Source organism: Typopeltis vanoorti, chromosome 15, assembly GCF_054136105.1.
Source record: "Typopeltis vanoorti isolate ZY-2024b chromosome 15, IOZ_Tvanoo_1.0, whole genome shotgun sequence".
NCBI classification, from domain to species: Eukaryota; Metazoa; Arthropoda; class Arachnida; order Uropygi; family Thelyphonidae; genus Typopeltis; species Typopeltis vanoorti.
Genome location: NC_143563.1, coordinates 3,348,140 through 3,370,694, shown reverse-complemented (window position 1 = coordinate 3,370,694; position 22,555 = coordinate 3,348,140). Strand labels below are relative to the sequence as shown.

General features: G+C 37.0%; 1 protein-coding gene across 1 annotated transcript in view; it reads left to right on the top strand.

Annotated features, from left to right (window-relative positions):
- Window positions 1–21,793, top strand: part of LOC150098313 (uncharacterized) — a 571,066-nt gene extending 549,273 nt beyond the window's left edge. Inside the window, exons 23-24 of the mRNA XM_090405143.1 lie at window positions 2,498–2,551; window positions 21,710–21,793. Of these exons, the coding sequence (XP_090261269.1) occupies window positions 2,498–2,551; window positions 21,710–21,793 (138 nt within the window). The remainder of the gene's footprint in view (window positions 1–2,497; window positions 2,552–21,709) is intronic.
- Window positions 21,794–22,555: the final 762 nt, after the last annotated feature.

The window sequence follows — 22,555 nt, the reverse complement described above, 5'->3', positions numbered from 1 at the left end:
CATCCAAGCCTTAATTCTCATAAAAGTGTACTGCCAATGCTGTAAAAGAAAAAACCTCTGCTTACCACAATTGGCTCAAGACCAAAATTCCAGCCTGCGCTCTCTGCCTATACTGCAGCCTGCAACAGTTGTAAAAGAATCATCACCAAGTCCAAGTCAGACTTTGAAAGGGCCAAATGCTGCAAACTTGCCTCCTGCCAAATGGCAGTTACTCCTTCTGTTCCCTTGCCATCTAGAGTGATGCAACTTACTTGCATCACTCTACTCTTCCAATACCTGTACTGATGACCTGGAAAGTTCCCTCTGCTTCTCAAAGAACAGCTTCCTTCATGTCTCCCATAATCTTCTGACAAAATTAATCCAAATAATCCTTAACAACCTGAACACAAACACAGCATCTGTCCCTGAGTGTATCCCACCAATTGTGTTAAAAAATGTGCCCCAGAACTAACACTTATCCTGTATTGCCTCTTCAATCTATCCTATTCAACTGGTATCTACTCGACAACGTGGAAACAGATCTACATCCAGCCCATCCCAAAGAAAGGTGATAAAAGTTAGCCAATGAACTTCTGTCTAATTGCTCTCACTTCTGTTCTCTAAAAAATTATGGAGAAGGTCATCAACAACCAACTCTTGAACCATCTAGAAACATACAACTAATCAGTGACCACCAAGAAAGCAAGAAGATCGACTGATTTTCTGGCTTTCTCTACCCACTTATGGACTCAAGTGATGGAGAAATTTGGAGAATCCCATGTGGTAGCCCTCGACATTTCAAAGACATTTGATCGGGTTTGGCACAGGGGCCTACTCACCAAATTGCTATCTATAGTCTGCCTGTCCCAATCTGCAACTGGATCATCAAGTTTCTTTCTGGTCGCTCACTTTGTGTCATAGTGGAGGCTTTACTCTCCTCAGATTTCCCCACCAGTACAGGAGTGCCCTAGGGTTCAGTTCTTTCACCCACTCTCTTCCTCTTGTATATAAATGACCTGCTCTCACGGGCATCCAATCTATCCATAGATTTCATTTTCCTTTGACAAACCTGTTAGTCCTCAAGTATTAGAATCTTCAAGAACTACCATGACCAAGGATCTGAACTCAGATCTCCTAGCTATATCCCAGTGTGGAAAGGACAACCTTGTAAACTTCAATGCCAGTACTCAGTTTTGTCTGATCTCTTAGAAGAATGAGAGTAGGCAACTCGTATAGGTAAAGTTGATAAGGCTATGTATTACTAAAAACCTTGGTATTTCAGGGTCTAGCTACTCACTGAGGAGACCTCAAAAAAGGTTGAAACTGGTCTGGGTAGTGACCCCCCCACACACCCATAATGTATAACAGTATACATCTCTTAGTGAGATGTGTTTTACATTATGGAAAATACTAAGAATAATGATCAAAGCTTTACCCACCTTTACAACGAGTTGCCCTGGTGTTGCACTACCTTTAGACTTGAACTACGTTCAGGCGCAAACTTTACTGTTTTACTTACTTGGGAGAAGGAGTAAAAAAACCAAGTTTATAAAATTACTTGGTATTCTTAATATATATTATCCCCAAGGTAATAAACTTTTCACATACATACATACATACATATATATATATATATATATATATATATATATATATATATTGATTATTCTACAATTTTCTAGCTTTCTTGCAGCCTACTTTATGTAGCAGAACCATGTTGTCCTTCCTTTACTCTATCTATGTGAACTCTGACCAGCCATGTCATGAAGAATATTAATCCTATTATGCTTTCTCCAACACATGTACTGATATCTCATCCAACCTTATAGCTGTATTTATAACATATTATCCCCAAGGTAAAAAATTGTTCACATATATATATATATATATGATTATTAATCATATATATATATATATGTGAATTATGTATATATATATATATATATATATATACATAATAGGATTAAGAATATTAATCCTATTATGCTTTCTCCAACACATGTACTGATATCTCATCCAACCTTATAGCTGTATTTATAACATATTTTAATATCCTAGAGAACTCCAGTCTACCTCATTTCACATGAGTCAGTGCATTATAAGCCATATGGCTTGTAATGTTTAGATATTAGATGTAATGTTTATAATAAAAGGATATAATATCCTTTTAGAAATTGTGTAAATGCATGATTAGTTCTATGCATTTTGATTTGAATGTAGTGAAGGAATGGACGGTGTTGTTAATTTGTTTATAAATTAATTTAAAGAACATTTGATAAGCTTTGTGTAAATAACGGTTAGTGTGGACCTCCCACCCTGAGTCTCTAGACTCCATGGAGCTCTAATAATAATAATAATAATAATAAAATATATGCTGACTAATTTATTGAACATATGTTTTGCACTTTTTATATGATTTTACTTTATTACTTTATATTGTTATTACTTTATTACTTATTACTTTATATTGGTATATAGAGTAATAAGTAATATACCATATAATATACTTATCACTTAGGGTGCTCAAGGTGGTCAGGGTGCAATGGGATTTCCAGGACAGAGAGGAGTAAAGGTAATTATTATTTTCATTTTGATTATTCTTTCAAAATTATATGCACTATTAAGAATTTAATGTATAAACTTAAATGGATCATTATGTTTAAGGTAAATTACTATCTTACTTTGACAAATTAACTAGTATTTCAAGTTCTAGCATTAAATATTCAACAGAAAATATTTCCAGTATCATTTTAGTTCTTGTCAAATCATAAGATTTTTTATTTATTGATAGTGATGAGAGTGACATTGGTGTGAAAGATGAATAACATAAGTTGTGAAAATTTTTTGAGAATGATACTTTGCGATTAACATAATGTGTGTGTGGAAATTTACAGGATGTTTATTTTTGAATTAGAGTGGAGAATGCAAAATATGTGATTTTGAAAGGCAGTGTGGAGTGTAAGAATGTGAGTAGTAGGAAGAACAAGAGATTATAATTGCAGATATGAAAGTAAGCAAGACAGAAAGTGAAAAAGAAAACATGATTAATAGTAAAATAGCATGTGAGACTCAGGGTAAGTAAGAGAGGTGCGAGCAGTAGTTAAGATAGCTTGCAAGACTGGTGGTGAGAAAGATAGTGCAACTGATGGTAGGATAGAGAGAGTCTGATGGAAATAGTGAGTGTGGATGGCAGTGGAGAAAGTGATTCAAGACTTGAAAGTGGAGTTGATGAAAATGAAACAAGAGGTTTATGGAAAACAAAATGAAGAGAATTGTAAATATACATTGTAGAGTATAGAAAAATGGAATGAAAAATGGCCATATGAAACAGGTAATGAATGACTGAAGAGTCATGGCATTTGAACATTTGTTTACTGGAGATGTGTTTATGAGAATATTCACAAGATTTATTTTTATGGAGGTAGAAAGAGCAAAGGGATTGACACATTGGATATGGGAAGTAAGTCAGCAAAAGGATTAGTATTGGCAGCAAGAAGAAATTATTTAGTAGGGAACAAGAATGTATGTCATGATGTTGTTGAGGAGAGTGAAAAATAACAGTGGAGTATAAAAGTTGATAGTGATGAGTTGAACAAGCAAAACTTATTAATACTATGTTAGAAGAGCTGTGAAGAGAAAGGAATGCAATTTATGAATGTGTGAGATGAGTTTGGGGGAAACATGGATAGATTATATAAGAGTGATGGACTGCATTTAAATAGTTTTGATGTGAGTCAATTGGAGAAGCTGTTTTTGCTGGAAGGGATGATAATGACTGGAATGAATTGAAGATCAAAAGAAGTTAGAGGTGCTGTTGAAGAGAAGGAGAGTAGGATAGTGGAGATTGAAAACTACATATGAATGAAGAGGTGAGTAGTGTAAGTGAAAAGAATGAAAGAACAGGAATGAATGCGAGGAAAATCGGCAGGAGCAAGTTGGATAGGGAGACATTTATGAAAAGTGTGGATACTGGATATAGAAGATATGAGCAGACCAGAAAGCAATGAAATGTTCTGGAATCCAAAAGAGGAAACATTTGAATTTGGATAAAATTATGGGATAGTTAGTGATAGGGAGTTACTAAAGAAAGTGCCAAAAGACTTCATATTGGTGATGTAAAATTATATAGGCAAAATGGAGACTAGATCCAACATTATTTCAAAGCTGAATGTTTGTAGAAACTATGACAGTTTCATAAGTTGACCTGAAAGCTTATGAGAATACAATCCTTGGCATCTCTGAGTTGCCTTATCTTGCACTACTTACATGAACACTGCCCAAGCATCCATATATTTGTCTTTTATTAGAGCATTTGATAAAGGTTTCACTGGCCTGACAGCTGTTTAAAACTGGCTTGTTCTCTTCAGAGACCAGGGAGAAACCTTAAGAGAGCAAAACCTCTTGTATAGTACTAAGGAAATAGTAAGAATTACTAAATACTAAGAAATACTTCAGGAATTACTAAAGAAAGGCTTCAGTGATATAAAATTACATAGGCTCTAGTACCCATTACATAGGATCTAGTATCCATTACACAGTGGATACTAGATCCAACATTAATTCAAAATGGTGGGATATCGAGGATTGTATTCTCATAAGTTGTCAGGTCAACTTACGAAATTTTCATAGGTTCTACAGAACTTTTACACACTGACTGAGAATTCACTTACAAAAAATACATAAAAGTACTAAGGAAATCAAAATGCTGACATTTTGATTTCCTTAGTACTGAATGAGAGTTTTTGCTCTCTTAAGGTTTCTTCAGGTCTGGCTCCCACTGAGGAGGGCTTAAGATTTCAGAGGTTTTGCCTTGAGAGAGCATTTGAGTCTCCCAGGGTAGGCGTTTTCTGGCGTAGCCTCTATCGGGGCCGTGTTGGTGGATGCTTTTTCCCTGGAATATGAGAGGTTCTGCTCAATGGTAGGGAAAGCCTGTCACTAAATGGAACCATTGCCAAGTTGGACGATCCTTCGGTCACTCATTGGGAGTGGTCTGGGTGTGTGTGTGTGGGGGGGGTGATTGCCTAATTTTTAGAGAGGTCATCATCATCATGCTTGTCAAGAATTTAGGCCTAGAGTGGCTTCCAGCTTTAGAAGTGAATCTCTTAAGAGGATGGCCTGGTTTTCTTTTTCCTAATGGTTTGTAATTTATCTGTGTGTTGAGGCTTTAAGTGCTGTGAAGAATTCATGTTATAGGTTTAATGCAATATTATTAGCACTAAGAAAGGATTAAAACTAATTTTAATGCTTCCAATATTTTGTCTCAGTCACAGAGACATCTTCAAGGATTACAAATAACTTTTTCTAACAACACACAAAAAAACAATACAATGATAAGTAAAACAAGTGAGTGAAACTAAAGTCCTGTCTGTATGGGTGTTTGCAGGCACCGTGGATGTAAAGAGGAATCTCTGGTGATTAATGTTTCCCAAATTTTAGGAAGTTTTATGCAGCTGTATTTGTTTAAATTAGGTTGATTCCTGAGTGCAGATGCAGATTCAGAAAAGCAGTCTTTCTTTTTTGAATTTACTATGGTGGAGCATGGTGGTTTTTTTTTTCCAGGAGATCCTGTGGGTTGTATCCAAAACATGGTCTGCAAGGCCAGATTGACCACAATTGTGATTGCAGATGTATGACTTGTGTTCTTCTAACTGGATGGTTGCTGATCTGCCTGTCTGTCCGAAGTAAGCCAGCTTACAGGAACAAGGTACTCTGTATACTCTATATACTTGAAAAATTACGGAAAAAAAAGCTATTGTCGTCACCTGAGCTGATAAGGGTAATGCCACAGTCATCCTTAATGTCTCAGAATATAATCAGAAAATGGATATTATTCTCCAGGAGCATGCTACCTACATACCACTTGAACATGATCCCACAAAAACTCAATTTAAAAATTTAAATAAACTTATTTAAAAAGTGTCCTCCTGGCCTCCTGACATTACAAAAAGACTCAAACCTTTCAGTTCTCATCTCCCCTGGATATACTGTTTACCTAAAATCCACATCAACAAACCTAATTCTCCCCTAAGACCTATAGTAGATGCTACTAATGCACCTTGCTTCAAATTGTCTAGCTAACTCTCTGACACTCCCTCCCCCCTCACTGGTCTTACCACATCTTATGTAAAAAACTCTACCCACTTTAAAAACTTAATTGAAAATCTTACTTTAAATAATACAGAGATATTGGTCAGCTTTGACATCACCTCATTGTTTACCAATATCCCCTAAATGACACCTTAACACTCTTAAAAAACGTTTTTCCTTCTGATAACTTAGAGCTCTTTTCCTTTGCCATCAATTCAGGTTATTTTTCTTGGAAGAACAAAATCTACAAGCAGATAGAGTGAACTGCCATGTTCCCCCCCCACTCTCACCCCCCTCTTGCCAATTTTTACATGGAAAATTTTGAAAAACAAGCCATAGACTTTTCCCCCACTTAAACCTTCTATCTGGCTAAGATACGTAGATGATGTATTCTCTATTTGGCTTCATAGCCCAGACACATTAGACTCCTTCCTCAGTCATCTCTATAGCCTACATCCAAGAATCCAGTTTACAATGGAAAAGGAAAATAACAGTAGTTAACCCTTCCTAGATACCTTAGTAACGTGCCTTCCTAATGGTAACTTTTCTTTCTCTGTATATAGAAAACCCATTCATACAGGCCGATACATTCACAAACTCTCCCACCACCACCACCACCACCACCCCTCTCAACCATATGGCATTATTAAAACTCTAACCAATAGAGCCTAAAATCTTTGTTCCAGTGAAACCGCCCTTTCAACTGAACTCAAAAACATATACAACACCTTCCATTCCAATGGCTACAGTGATTACAGAATTAAAAAAAAAATCAATTCCTTCCACATTCCCCAAGCATCTCTTCAGAAGGACTTCAGAAATGTTATCACCATACCTTACATCCTTACATCCGTGGCACATCAGAAAAAGTAGCCAGGTCATTAAAAAAGTACAGCCTCCATACAGCGTTTAAGCTCCACAGTAAAACTTGCTACCCTTATCCGTTCCACCAAAGATCAGTTCCCTCATCTCTCGGTGCCTGGAGTATATTATTATTATTATTATGTGACACCTCCAGGGAGTCCAAAGACTCATCGAGGGAGAGTGTGCCAACAGCATCGAACGATTGGTCCCCTTCCCACTACTAACCATGTTCAAACTAGCTTACCTTTTTGTGAGCCATTAGTAGCAGAGGCTCAGAGTACCTTGTTCCTGTAAGCTGGCTCACTTCAGATGGACAGGCAGATCAGCAACCATCTAGTTAGAGGACCACAAGTCATACATCTGCAATCATGATTATGGTCAATCTGGCCTTGCAGACCATGTTTTGGATACAACCCACAGGATCTCCTGAAAAAATTCAAAAAAGAAAGACTGTTTTTTGAATCTGCATCTGCACTCAGGAATCAATCTAATTTAAACAAATACGGTTGCATAAAAGTTCCCAAAATTTGGGAAACATTAATTATCAGAGATCCCTCTTTACATCCTAGGCCACCTGCAAATGCCCATAGAGGGTGCACCACCTAGTTAGGACTTTAGTTTCAGTCACTTGTTTTACTTATTGTGTTGTTTTTCTGTGTGTTGCTACAAAATGTTATTTGCAATCCCTGAAGATGTCTCTGTGACTGAGATGATATATTGGAATGATTAAAATTAGTTTTAATCCTTTCTCAATGCTGATAATATTCCATTAAACCTCCAATATGAATGGCTTCTAATTTATAGCTTGCTTTTAGAGAGGTACTTTACTTATTCAGTGCCTGGTCTCTGGCGAGAACCAATCACTTCAAAACAGCTGTCAGGCCAGTGAAACCTTTATTAAATACTCTAATAAAAAGTGAATATATTGATGCTTGGACAGCATTTGTGTCTTTTAAGTAGTTCAAGCTAAGGCAACTCTGGGATGCCAAGAATTGTATTCTCTTAAGCTGTCAGGTCAACTTACAAAACTGTCATAGTTTCTACAAACAAACATTTGGGTTTGAAATAACGTTGGATCTAGTATCCACGTTGCCTATGTAGTGCTAGGGAGGAATGAATAAGGAGATAAGTGGAGGAGTCATGTCTGAAAAGCAGTGTTAGTAGAACTTGTTATAGACCTGGAAATGAGATATTACATTTGCTTACAAATGACATAAGTATCAGAAATAAGAGAATGAGATGTTTGCATAAAATGAGAATCTCCTAAACTTTTGAGAATGAGAGAGACAATTGAAAATTTATTTTTCACTAGGTTAGACTATGATAAATTTAGTTTAATCCTTTATCCCAGTGAGAGCAAACAAAGTTTGCGCCTGAAAATATCTTCAGGACTGAACACTATATTCAGTCCTGAAGATATTTTCAGGTGCAAACTTTGTTTGCTCTCACTGGGATAAAGGATTAAACTAAATTTATCATAGAGAGACAATTGTTATGATTAAGGTAAAAAGGATTCACAGCTTTCTTTTAAAAAAGTGTTTAAACCTGAACCATGGTAATTGTCTCTCTATCAAAAGTTTGGGAGATTCTCATTTTACATAAACACCCAAAATAGTTTTAATATTATTTATTAATATTAATTTCTAGCATGCGGCAACCATTTTTAATTGGTAAACAGAAAACAGATGGTTGTATGCACCTTATATTTGGGTGGTCAAGTTATATGTTGACAATTCATTACTGTATTTTTTAAGAATATTACAACATAGACTAATACATTAACAAATAAATTTAATTAATATTATGGCAAGTTAAATTGTCATCACTAAGGAAAAAAATATAATAAGATATGTGCATTCAGGGACTACACTAAGTAATGAAGATGAAGTATGTCAACTGAGAGTAAACCTGAAATCCTAAATAGTGCCCCCCCCCAGTGGGTTGAATTGGGCATCATTGGCTGTTGGGCTAAAGTGCAGAGGATGAGAGCTTCACAAAGTTGGGAACCATATTTGTTGAGGTTAAGGTAGTGTCTTACACCAGTAGCCAGAAATGGATATAATCCTTATGTTCAACAATTCTGATCGGCGATTTTAGGATAGTTTACAACTACAAGGGACTTGGTAAACATCTGGTAGATCAAAGTTTACTAAGATCCTTGTTTTCTATAAAGAGGAGAAATGAAAACTGTGTTTTCATTTCTCCTCTTTATCTTACCATTGATAACACAAAAATCACTAGACAATTAAATCCCTCCTCTGAGACTAGTGTTTATGTCTAACCTTTTCTGTTACTGGCTCTAATTGCTTGTACATTTCTTAATTACCTCCCTCCCTCCCTGGCCTATAGCAGCATCCAACTGGATGTATCTTCCTAGCAATCTCAACCTTGCACTGCTCTGCTTCCAAGTAATTGTTTTCCTCTTTCATATTTGCCTTATGTAGACATCATTGTCTGTGAATCAACATCATAATAATAATAAACACATCACATCAATTGCTTTATAAGCATCTAAACTACTTGGTATCCTTTTCTCATTCAAGGTGCTAATTTTTGCTCAGCTGGCTACTAACCCTCTACAATTCTTATGCCTGTCTAACTTGAGAATATAATTCCATATTTTGCTGGTGCATCAAGGACTTCAATAAAAATTCTTGATGCTGTGCAGAGAAGGATAACTCTTCTCACTGATTCAGTGAGAAGGGTTATCCTTCTCACCTAAGCCTGTTAAACATGAGAAGTAGCAGTTGCTTAATATTCTTTAATGGTCAAACTTCATATCTACCAAACATGCTTCTCCCCTCATCCTTCATTTCATCCATCTGTATTATCAGGAATGGCTTTCTTTGTGAAGTCTTCCCCAATAACAACATCGATCTTCTCGGGGAAAAAAAAATATTTGCTCTCCCTCTTCTCCCTCTTAACCCTTGTTTATGGATGGCACCAGGCTGCCTAGATATGTATATATCTAGGCAGCCCTTGAATTATAACATTGAAGAATATAGATAATTTTTTTTGTTTTATGTGTGGAAGATATCAATATGATATACACTTTTCATAATCATATTTCCACACTGGATACAAGTAATATTCTATGAAATCATTCAGTTTACCAAATTTAAAGTGTAGATTAATTTCATTGTTTAGCGTAACACTGCCACTATACTTTATTGAAAACCTAAATTGGTTTGTTTACTGAATTAATTTGGTAATTGATCATTAGTCCATTTATGATTACTCATATACACAATTAAGTTACCAACCTTTGGTTGTCATGCCTCCTCTCCCTTATTTCTGCGAGAAATATCAGAAATAAGGGAGAGGAGGCTTTGGCATTCGTCAGCTCAACTTTACCAAAATTATAGGCATCAGTGAGACCTGGTTGACAGAAAATGATATAATTACACAGTAATGTATTTTCAGGGAGATAGAGGGGAATGGGACAGGAGTTGGGTTATTGCTGATGATAGCTGAGGAACTACAACGAACACAATTAGGAATCAGAGGACTTTAGGTCTGGGAGAGATGGCTCATTTGTGTCTGTCTAGTACATGACAGAGGACAACAGGACAAAAGGAAGCATAGCAAGATGAAAGTGGAACTTATACACCTAAGGGATAATTACCTCAAACAACATGCTATAGAGGCAACCAGGTGTTTGGGAGCTTGTTCTGGTAATAGCTTCAGAAGATATATCCGTAAACAAGATAGACACTCTACCTCCATTCATAGAGAGTGCCCATGCAGTCTTGTTCTGGGAAGCTGCTCAACATTTGGAATTCTCTGTCAAGTATTTTATGTTGAACTTGAAAACTAGTAATTGTGATGGACTCAGAAGCCTCTTAGAGGAGCAGTGGCATGGAATAAGAAGCTACTACAGGGAGAGAATGTCAGTATTCAATGGAAAGTGATCAGAGATTGTTTGAGAGAAGCGGTATCAGACAGCATATCCAAGGTCAGAAGGATAAATTAAGCGGGGAGTGTTATTCTTGAACCTCTGTGGAGTTAAAGAACTCATCATAGGAGGTCTATACTCTCTCTCATGCAAAAGATCATAGAACCATGCCTTCAAACCATTCACAGTTTCTGCAGTCACTACACTTTCAGACAATGCATTCCATTCAACAATCACTCTCCATGAAAAGAACCAGCTTCTCATTCCCTTTCCCTTGCCTGCACTCTCCTTATACAGCTTCCATGGATGACCTCTAGGTCTACTCTTGCTTCCCTCTACTCCATGAAATATCTTCTCTACATTAATCTGGTAACAACTCCTCACCATTTATGTCTCAATCAATCAAATATATAAAATTGATAAAAATGGAAAATAAAAAATCCTCAGCCACCCACAGTACAAACCTTTCTTGGGTGGTAACAACGTAAAAAAAAGTCCCCTCTTCTTCTTCTATTCACAAGACTGTAAATTGCATTCCATCAATCTCTCTTTGTATCTGACATTCCATAGACCTGACACTAACTTAGTAAAACTTCTCTGTACCGTCTCGAATACATCCTCATCTCCCTGAAAACCAGGTGACCAAATCTGTGCACAGTAGTCCATATGTGGCCTGATTAAAGCCTGATTAAAATATAGGGGAATCACAATCTCTTTGCCTCTGCATGTCGATGTCCTCCTCATTGTTGTCATAATCTGTTGGAATTCTTGTTGCAATGTGACCCCTAAACTTCAAGTCTTTGTCCACTATCGTCCATTATCACTCCCAGAGCTCTCATCTCCTCCACCTCCTTTAGAATTTCTTCATTAATTGTATAGTCCGCATCCCAGCCTTGCCTACCAAATTTCAAGACCTTGCACTTTGCAACATTAATCTCCAGTCATTTGTCTGCTCACATAGTCTGATGATGATGATTTTTCAATATGCTGAGCACCTCTGTTTCATCTTCCTTTATTCTCATATTAGTTTCTGTCATCAATAGTCAATCTACTAACCAGCATATCAAACAGTCCTCATCATTCTACTAATGTTCTTAACCTTTTCTTTACCAATTCTCACTCCAAATATACCATTTGACATTTGCTCTCTCTCCTTGGCAACTCTGATCACAGTCTTATTCATCTCTCCTTCTCTACAGTTTGTTTTTCACCCAGCTGATCTCCGCCATATGGCACTATAATTGTGGCAACTGGGATGACCTCCAGAATTTTTATGCCGCTTTTCACTGGCAGATTACTGCTTTCGCTCTCATGATCTAAACTCCTGCCCTGAATTGGTAACCGAAATAGTCCTCACTGGAATGTGAGCCTTCATTCCCCACTCCGCTGTAAACCCACAACTTGTATCCATGTCCTGGTTCTCAAAAAAATATGCCTCTGCCATCCATGCAGCTTATATTCAATGGCTTAAATTAAAAATGCCAGCTTTTCATTCAGCTTACACAACAGCTAGAAACATGTGTAAAAAAAAAAGTTATAAATTATTCTCAAGCAGACTTCATAATAATGAAATGTAATAAACGTGCCTCCTGCTCAACTGACAATTATGTCTTCTGGTCCCTTGCTAAGGCTGTGGGGCATAAACTCTGCTCTTCCATGTTGCCACCTCTTTTGCATCCTGATGGCACTATGGTAACCTCACCCAAGGAAATAGAAGACCACTTGGCATCATTTTTTTCCTCCAACTGTAGCCTGGACAACTAAGGCAAATCACCTCTCATACTTCCACAAACTGTCCACTACATGGCTCCTGTGAACTTTCACCAAAAGGACTTCGGAAAAACCCTCGTTAATTTTCATACTAATAAGGCTCCTGGTCCACATGATCTTCCTCCATTTTTGCTCAAGACTCGTGTTCCATAAATGACACCCATTCTGTATTGACTATATAAACTTTCATATTCTACTGGCATCTACTCAACAGCATGGCAACAACCCACATCCAACCTGTACCCAAAAAGAGAGACAAAAGTCAGTCATTTAATCATCATCCCATTGCTCTCACCTCAGTACTTTTAAAAGTGATGGGGAAGGTTATCAACTACCAGCTTCTTCATTACCTGGAGACTCATCAGTTAATTAGCAATCATCAATATAGATTCTTGTTCTACAGCCAACCTCCTAGCTAATCTCACCTACCTTTGGACTCGGGTCATGGAAAGATTTGAAGAAACTAATATTATCGCTCTCGATGATTCTAAGGCATTTGATCTTGTCTGGCATCAAGGGCTCATGAACAAACTTCCATCTAATGGCTTCCCTTCTACGCTCTGTGATTGGATTGCCAACTTTCTCACTGGTCATTCATTGTGTGTCATGGTGGATGGCTTCCTCTTATTAGATTTCTCCATCAATCCTGGAGTGCTTTAAGGTTCTGTGCTCTCACCCTCACTCAAACTATCAAACTCCTTTACATCAATGACCTCTGACTTCAAATCCTGTTCACAGCTTCACCAATGACAGTTGACAGTACTCTTCATTCCTCTTTATCATTTGATAAACCCTGCAGTGCAACATTTTAGACAACTCAAGATCTTCCATAACTGTGATTTGAACACTGCCCTCTTCAACATCCTGAAATGGAGTGAAGACAACTTAGTAAATTTTAATGCCAAAAAAACTCAAGCCAGGCTTATTACCCACAAGAAAAATTCTTCCACATTCCGTCTCATTTCTGATGATGTTCCAGTTTCCTTTCAAGATCAGCTTTCTCTTCTTAGGTTGACTGTCAGATCCAGTGTTTCCTGACACAAACATATTACTCACATAGCCTCCTTAGCCTCTAAAAAGCTTGGTGTTCTTTTCCATTCTAAGCATTACTTTTTTTCTTTCTACTCCTAACACTCAGATCAGTCCAACGTTTCCCACATTTGGGATGGAGCATCCAAGACTTCTCTAAGAATTCTTGATGCTATTTAGAAGAGGACAATACACTTAATCGATGACCCCTCTCTCACAGACTCCCGTCATCACTTTAACATAGGTGCTCAGTTTGCTATGCATGCAGTTCTATAGGTATTTTTATGGGCATTGCTCCTCTGAATGTCAGATGAGGTAAAGGGACATCTGCCCCACAACAATCCAGGACCTTATTACATGTCTACAGGAAGAATGGTCCAAAATTCCGATTGATCACTATTGTGTGCTTGTGGAAAGAATGTCCTGTAGGATTGCTAAATCATTGCAGGAAAAAGAGGTCCTATATCTTATTAAGGTGGGTGCCATGTCTGTTTGCTCCTCATCCTATGGTATCTGTTGACGTCTTTCCAAGCAGTGCATGTATTATAAGAAGTAGATTACATCTGTTGATCTCCTACAGAATACTAGAATATGCAAGATATCTATTATTGGTAAGATAGAGAGCCACTGACAAAAAAGAAAAAAAAATTAATGTAATGAACTTAGGATTTGTGAAAGTGCTGATAATTCAAACAATGATTGGAAATTATTTATACATATATGTTACTATGAAAAAGATATTCTGATCTTCGCAAATAAAATAAAAAAATAGAAATAAATAGATATTATTTCTGAGAAAATTCCCATGTTACTCCTTTGAGTAAACATTATTTTTATGGCTATTTAGCCTATTTTTATTTAGGAGTGTCCCTTTTATAATGTCATTGGCTTTTTACTCAAATTTTAGGGCATTACTGATGTTTTATATAGACAGATATATGAAGAATATATAGGAGGAAAAATTCGGACATACCTTGTAGGATGTTGCTGGCTGTCTTCACCACTTCCCCCACAAGCTCCGAAGATGATGCACTGTCAAAATGGCTCATACCCCGTTACTCCCATTCCTGGTCTTATCCCATCATATACTTCCCCTTTCCCAAAAAATTTTCTATTTTCATCCCCCTACCAAAGAATTCTCTGCCCACCTTTAATAATAAAAAAACCTGGTTTTTCAAAACATTCACATATCCCTTGCCTCACCAATAATTCTCCAATTATTGGTGAGGCAAGGCATCTCTCTAACCCCACTTTTTCCACCACCCCCTTACTTTCAGTCATACTTCCTTCCTTTAACAGTAGATGAATGTATATCGCCACACACTGGGATGCCGCTGAATAAGAGGACAGCCAGCAACATCCTACAAGGTATGTCCGAATTTTCCCTCCTATATATTCTTCATATATATTTGTCTGTATAAATTATTATTATTATTATTATTATGGGTATCTCCATGGAGTCAGTAGACTCATCGCGGGAGAGCCAAACTAGCAAAACAATATCTGTCATATCTCTTCTTGAATTCATTTACAGACAAAGAGCTCACAACTAAGTCAGGCAATGAATTCCACTCATTCACCACCCTCCAGGCAAAAAACCTTGTTCTGACACCCTTGTTAATCACATAAGTACGGGCGGAATTGTCTGCACTTCTCCGAACGGTATTTATAAAATCGATGTTTACAAGAGGAGCGAAAGTAGACGAAATAAGAGATCTGGGAGTGATAGTGGATAAGGATCTAAAATTTAGGGGACACATCGCCAAAATTGTGAAGACAACACAAAGACTTCTGGGAATGATGAGGAGGACACTGACGTGTAGAAGTAGGGAGATTCTTGTTCCATTGTATAAGGCTTTGATTAGGCCACACATGGACTATTGTGCCCAGATTTGGTCACCTGGTTTTCAGAAGGATGAAGAGATGTTGGAAAGGGTCCAAAGGCGACTGACTAAGGTAGTTTCTGACCTCTGGAATGTCGAGTATGAGGAAAGATTGAAAAGATGTAATTTGCAGAGTCTAGTGGAGAGAAGGAAGAGGGGAGATATGATAGAGACCTACAAGTTGGTAAGGGGTTGTTATAGGATCAATGGTGGAGAAGTTCTACAGCGAATAGTGGGAGATCAGGGGAGAACCAGAGGTCATCCCTGGAAACTATATAAAGAGGGTGTGAGTAGGGGAGTGAGAGGCAGGTTTTTTTCGTGCAGAGTTGTGAATGATTGGAATGCCTTGCCTGAGAGTGTGGTGTCTGCAAGGAGTTTGAATGTGTTTAAGACCCGGTATGATGAGATGTGTGTGAGATAAAAGGACCTCCTAGATGAGTCTTTGACTCCATGAGGTCTTGTTTAATAATAATAATAATAATAATAATAATAATAATGACCTCTTGTTCTTCCATCACTATCACACAGCTGAATTGTGTGATATTGTTGGTGAATGTATATTGGTGGGATTGGATATTGGTGGGATTGTTGGTGAATGTATCTGCATGTATGGGTGGGTTTTCTATAGACTGAGAAAACCAAGGTTCCATCAGGCTGGCAGGTGACTAGTGTGTCTAAGAAAGGAAGGCAGTTGTTTTTTTCTTCTTCCAGAGTGAATTTGATTCTTGGGTGTTGGTTGTTTAAATGTGTTAGGAAGGAGAGGAGTGCATCGGAGCCATGTGGCAAATAGTGAACACATCATGAACATAACGAAGCCAAATGGTTGGTTTTTGTGGGACAGAGTTTAAGGCTTTCTCTTCAAAGTCTCCATATAAAAGTTGGCCTAGGGTGGGGAGAGTGGAGAACCCATGGCTGTCCCCTCTATTTGTTTGTAGAATTTTTTTTTGCCAAACAAAATAGCCTGAGTTCATAGTGAACTGAAATAGGGCTGTGATATCGGGAGGAAATTTGGCTTGGATTAGCTCTAAAGATTCTTTTAGTGGGACATTTGTGAATAAGGAGGAGACATCAAAACTGACCATTATGTCAGTGTGTTTGAGTGTAAGGTTTTCTATGCTGGCTTTGAAGTGGGCTGAGTTTTTTATGTGTGAAGGTATGTTGCCAGTATAGTGTGAGAGAGCTTTGGCCAAATGTTTAGCTAGTTTGTATGTGGGGGAATCAATGCCATCCACTATGGGATGAATGGCATATTTTCCTTATGTATTTTTGGGACTCCATAAATACAGGGGGGGGGGGGTATGGAGTTAAATGGTTTTAATTTGTTAGTGATTTCCACAGGCCAAGAAGTGACCTTCTTAAGGAGCCTGTGGAGTTTTCTAATTTGTGAGTTGGTGGGATTGTACTCGATAGGGAGGTAAGTAGCGTGATTTAACAATAGAGCTTTCAGCTTACCTGTGTAATCCTTTTGGTTAAGCAATGCTGTGGCATTCCCTTTATCGGCTTTGGTGATTATTATTTTCTTGTTTTTCTTTAATTCTAGTAGAGATTTAATTTCCTTACTGGGCATGTTTGGCTTTTGGTGGTTTAGCTTTGGTCAGAACACAAGTTCTTAATTATTTAGTAAAACATGTGCTTAAATTATTTAGTAAAAAATGCATAACCAACGTCTAAGCCTTTCCACGAGTAATACATTAACAAGCACAACAAATTTTATGAGATGATTTTCTGCTCCATCAACACTCTCTTCATAAGTTTTATTATTATTATTATTATTATTATTATTATTATTATGCCATAATAAATGCACATATGCATGTCTAGAGTTTATAAGATCACACATTATTTGCTCTACCCAGCAAGTTATAACCCACATATTTTAGTAATATAAATGTAAATTATTTATAATTCATTTGCCAATAATGAAAGTATTTCCATTCACATATGGCTTATCAATGATGGTTCACATATTTACATGCCTTCGTAATTACAAATATAACAATAACATTATTATTATTATTATTACAGGCGACTCCAGGGAGTCCTTAGACTCATCGAGGGAGGCCCTAAACATCATGTCCACACAGCTATACAACATTCTCACACTATCTATCATACCTTGCCTTGAACTCACTCACCGTCATAGCTCCCACATAACATTCTCCCTAATTATTTTTTTCTACTGTATCCTATAAGAAACACATTAGTTTTCCCCTCTACATAGATTTGTATACAATAGAAGGTCCATCATGATATGTGACACATTTATTGATACGCAAGCATGAAATTACGTGAGGAAATGGTGTTTTCTTTCTGCCAGATGGTTATAGTGGTGTCGAGAAAGTTCTGATTACCTCGGCATGAAAGCGTTAAATAGACTGGTAGTATGGGTAAAGGTAAATTGCTGCCAGTTAAGTGTGACAAAGTGTAAATGCCAAATGTCAAAGCGTAAACAAGGGGTTACCCATTGAAAGAGACCACAAGCTGTGCACTGTATTGATGGAACTGGACTTCAGGAAAATGATGAGGATGGGGGACTTGGGGATTGAAGTTTATAGATTCCCAGGAATGAAAAAGTGGTGTAGAGGATCCAGAGGTGATCCAAAGATTATTACATGTTCATGGAATAGATGGAAAAGTTGCTAAAGGGGTTTTATAGGATTGAAACGAAGACTTTTTTCAGTACATGGCAGAAAGGGAGAGAACAGTTGGTCATGGTGGAAATTGTGTAGTCTTAATGTCTAGTCTTAATATTAAGACTAGACATTATACTTGGACAGTGGGGAGTGGTGGAATGGGTTGTTAGAAGTGACTGAGAGTTCTTTGTTAGTGAATGAGTTTAAGGAGGGGTATGATAGTTATTGTGTGAATAATGGATCTCCCATGATGAGTCTTCTGACTCTGTGGAGATACATGTATGATAATAATAATATTATATAACCTACATACATATACAGATATATGTAACATTTTAGTTAATTGTAATGTGGTCATTATTGAAGTTTTAACATGCATGAAATTAAAAATTCTGTAATTTGGAAATTATATTGTTACACATATTAAATATTTCTGAGTTATGTATCATTTTCTAGATTTTGGCAAAAGATTTAATTTGAAGGAACTTTTTTTTTAGTATATGTGTGCGCTTTTATAAATTGGCTGTCATTCAGTTGTTTGTAGCTTTCAGAAACTCAGCTTTGACCCATCATTAAAAGAATTTATAGGCAACCATATCTGTCTCTGCTGATGTCATAAACTCTGTAATGAACATTGTAAAGTTTATTATTATTATTATGCAGGTATCTCCATGGAGTCAGACGTCTCATCATGGAGGATCTCTTATTCACACACTAGCCATTATTCACACAATACCCCTCATGCTTTCCTTAAACTCATTCATTCACGAAGCACTCTCAACTGCCACTGGCAACCCATTCCACCCACTCATTATCCTCTATGCAGAAATCTACTCCCAACATCCTTGCTAACCATGCTCATACATATATTCCATGAATGACACCTTGTTTTCTCTCCCTGCCCGTCATGTGCTGAAGAAAGTGGTTTCAATCCAATAAATTTCCTTTAACAACTTGTATGCTTCTATCATTACTCCTCTTTTTCACCTTTAAGCTAGTTTTTTGAAGCAAACAGACTGCTAGTCTCTTCTCATAAAGAACATGCCATAGACCTGCAACAATCTTTGTCACTCACCTCTTGATCCTCTTCACTACTTCTTTGTCCCCATAGAATCTGTGTCACCAGATATGCACATAGTAGTCCAGATGTGGCCTTATTAGTCTTATATGGGAATCAATAACTTCTCTATCCCTGCTGTTAGTGCATTCTTCAATAACTATGTAATCTGATGGGCTGTTTTTGCTACCTTTTAAATATACCCTCTAAATTTCAATTCTCTTTCCACAATCACTCTCAAGTCACTGTCCTCATCAGTTTCCTGTAGTTCACTTCTATCAATATAGTACACAGCTTGTATCTCTTCTTCACAAATTCCATCACCTTACACTTGGCCACATTAAACTGGCAGCCATTTACCTTTGCCCATGTCACTAGTCTGTTTAAGTCTTTCTGCAGGATATCTGCATTGCCTTCATTTATCAACGAAAGTGAGGTACAGACTTTCCAGTTAAGCATCATTGGCAAACAACTGAATGTTTCATTTCCTATATTCATTGATGTATAAATTAAAACAGAGGACCAAGTACTGAGTCCTGTGTTACTCCATAAACCACTCTTTGATATCTGTCTATCAGTCTCACACTAATACAAATCACCAGATTCATATTATTATTGCGTGACACCTTCAGGGAGTCCAAAGGACTCATTGAGGGAAGGTAATTACTCTACAACTCTGTCCCCACTACTCAATTCACCAACTACAACGAACCGCAACTACCATCATCGTCTACACCAATGCCATCTACTACCCACCACCATCACTAGTATTATCACAGACAATCACAAACATCCATGCCCATGGCAGGATTCAAACCTGCAGCCTTTTGGCTGGAGAGCAAATACGCTAACCACTCGGCCAACCAGGCTGGATTCATATCCATCTCTATTTGTTCACTTTATGTAATAGCATTCTATGTGTGAATGCCTTTACAAAGTCTAGCAGTATCACTTAGTAGCCATTTCCCTTATTTCCCTGCAGCCTTTTGGCTGGAGAGCAAATACGCTAACCACTCGGCCAACCAGGCTGGATTCATATCCATCTCCATTTGTCCACTTTATGTAATAGCATTCTATGTGTGAATGCCTTTACAAAGTCTAGCAGTATCACTTAGTAGCCATTTCCCTTATCTAACTCCATTGTCACTTAATTATAAAAAGTATATAAATTACATAGGCAAGACCTATTCTTCACAAAACCATATTGTCCTTTATACAGCATCATATTACTATCCACCCAATCACGAATTCTTTCACCAATTTCTCCAGTGGCTTACCCACCACTCCTGAGATGCTGATTGGCTTATAATTTTCTACTTCTGTTCTATAGCAACCTTTATGCAGTGGGACTATTTTGTCCTCTTTCCACTCCATTGGTACCTTCCCACTGCTGAGGCTTAAATTAAACAGCTTGATTAGAGGAGCTGATAATTCCCTTGTACATTCTTGTAATGCACATGCTTAAAACATAGCAGAACTTCAATGCAAACACAACAATGGGATTAGATGACATGTTGGCAAATGTATCACATCAGTGTCACATCTGTCATTGTGATATCTCCAATTAAATGGTACACCCTGAAAAATGCTCACTCTGTAATTCCTGTTTGATTTGCTTCTGTTACATCGATACTATCAGCACTTTTTAAAGTAATCCTTTCATTAGTCATTTCTTCCTCCTACTCAACATAGTAAAAGTGCTCATTAGGCTTTCTCTTGTCTCATCAGCTAGCTTTCTCAAAACATAACTAGTTTTAGTCTTCTTTACCATAATATTACTCTTCTGGTCTGTGCCTTGTACTGCTCATGGGCATGCTTATAGCTATTTTCTTTATAATTTCTCTCTCTCTTCATAAGTATTATAAAGACTGAAGTAATCTTTATAAATAATAAATTGAAATATGTGCATATTGTGATTTGCAAATTATAGTGTTATATCTTTCAAACTGATGAGAATTCTCTATACTTCAGTGAAGCATGTGTTAATATGGAGAACTTTTATAGTTATATATGAATGCACTTGATAAACTGGAACATGAAATTTAGTGACTTTTGTTCAAGGTAAGAGGTCCATATATATATATTGTAATATAGAGTTCAATTTTAATTTTAAGCTTATTTGTATATTTTTATACGTATATATGACTACAGTGTCACTTCATGCTGTTGTACTCTTTTATATCTTTTATGCAGTCTGTTGTCTTGTACATATGTTTTTTTTTTGTGTGTGTGTGTGGTGGTGGCATATGCATGTATTCTTCTTAGCCAAATGCTAAATAAATAAATAATAATGAAAATTTCAGCTTTGTAGACACATGGGAAATTTGTAAACATTTTGATTCATCACTATGAATCAATTTGAGAGGAATTTGAGAGGAAGTGTGTGTGCGCGCACACACACACAATAGTATCTTGATCTTTCCTTGTAGGTTCTGTGCTGATATACTAAATGGCTATTTAATATTTTAATAGCAACACTGTACTTACTATATATATAATTTTACTCTTTTAGGGAGACCAAGGTGTTCGTGGATCAGCTGGGGAGAAAGGTGATAAGGTAGCATTGTTTTCATTTTGTAATGCAATTTCATTTTAAATCAATATTATATCAATAGCATGCATATATGCATGTACATAATAATTTCCTAACTGTAAAATATATACTTTGTTAATTTTATATTTGTCCAAGTGGTCCAAGAACAGGGCTCTGTTCTTGGACCACTGCTTTTCCATTTGTTCATCAATGATACAGGAAAGGATTTGAGAGGAAGTGTTCACTTGTTTGCTGATGATGCAAAGTTGGGTAGAGTAATTGTGAGTGTACAGGATGTCAAAATTTTACAGAATGATTTGGATAGTTTGGAGGAATGGGCTAGGAAAAATGGATGTCGATTTAATGTGACAAAGTGTAAGGTTATGCACTTTGGGGTGAAAAGAATAGCAGCAGTATATCGCATTGGACCGTGCTCCAGGAGATTGATGAGGCCAGGGATTTGGGAGTGTTGGTGGATAGGGAATTGAAGTTTAGAATTTCTTTGCAAGTTTAATTTAAATTATAATGAAGTGAAAAAACTTTCTACTTCTATTCCATCAGTTTCATAAAAATGTCTACTCAAAACAGTTACTAATAAATTAAATAAAAGATGCGAAGAAATTATATTCTTGTTTAATCCTTTATTCAAGTGTGAATAAATTTTGTGCATGAAGTATCTTCATGACTAGATTACTTGTATATAGAGGCCAACAACTTCATATTAATTGACTTAGCATCCCAAGGATGTTAGTAGTGCATGGGAGACAGCTAAGGGTCATCTAGAGCAGTGCTTCCCAAACTTCTAGATGTTTTGGTGTCATCAGT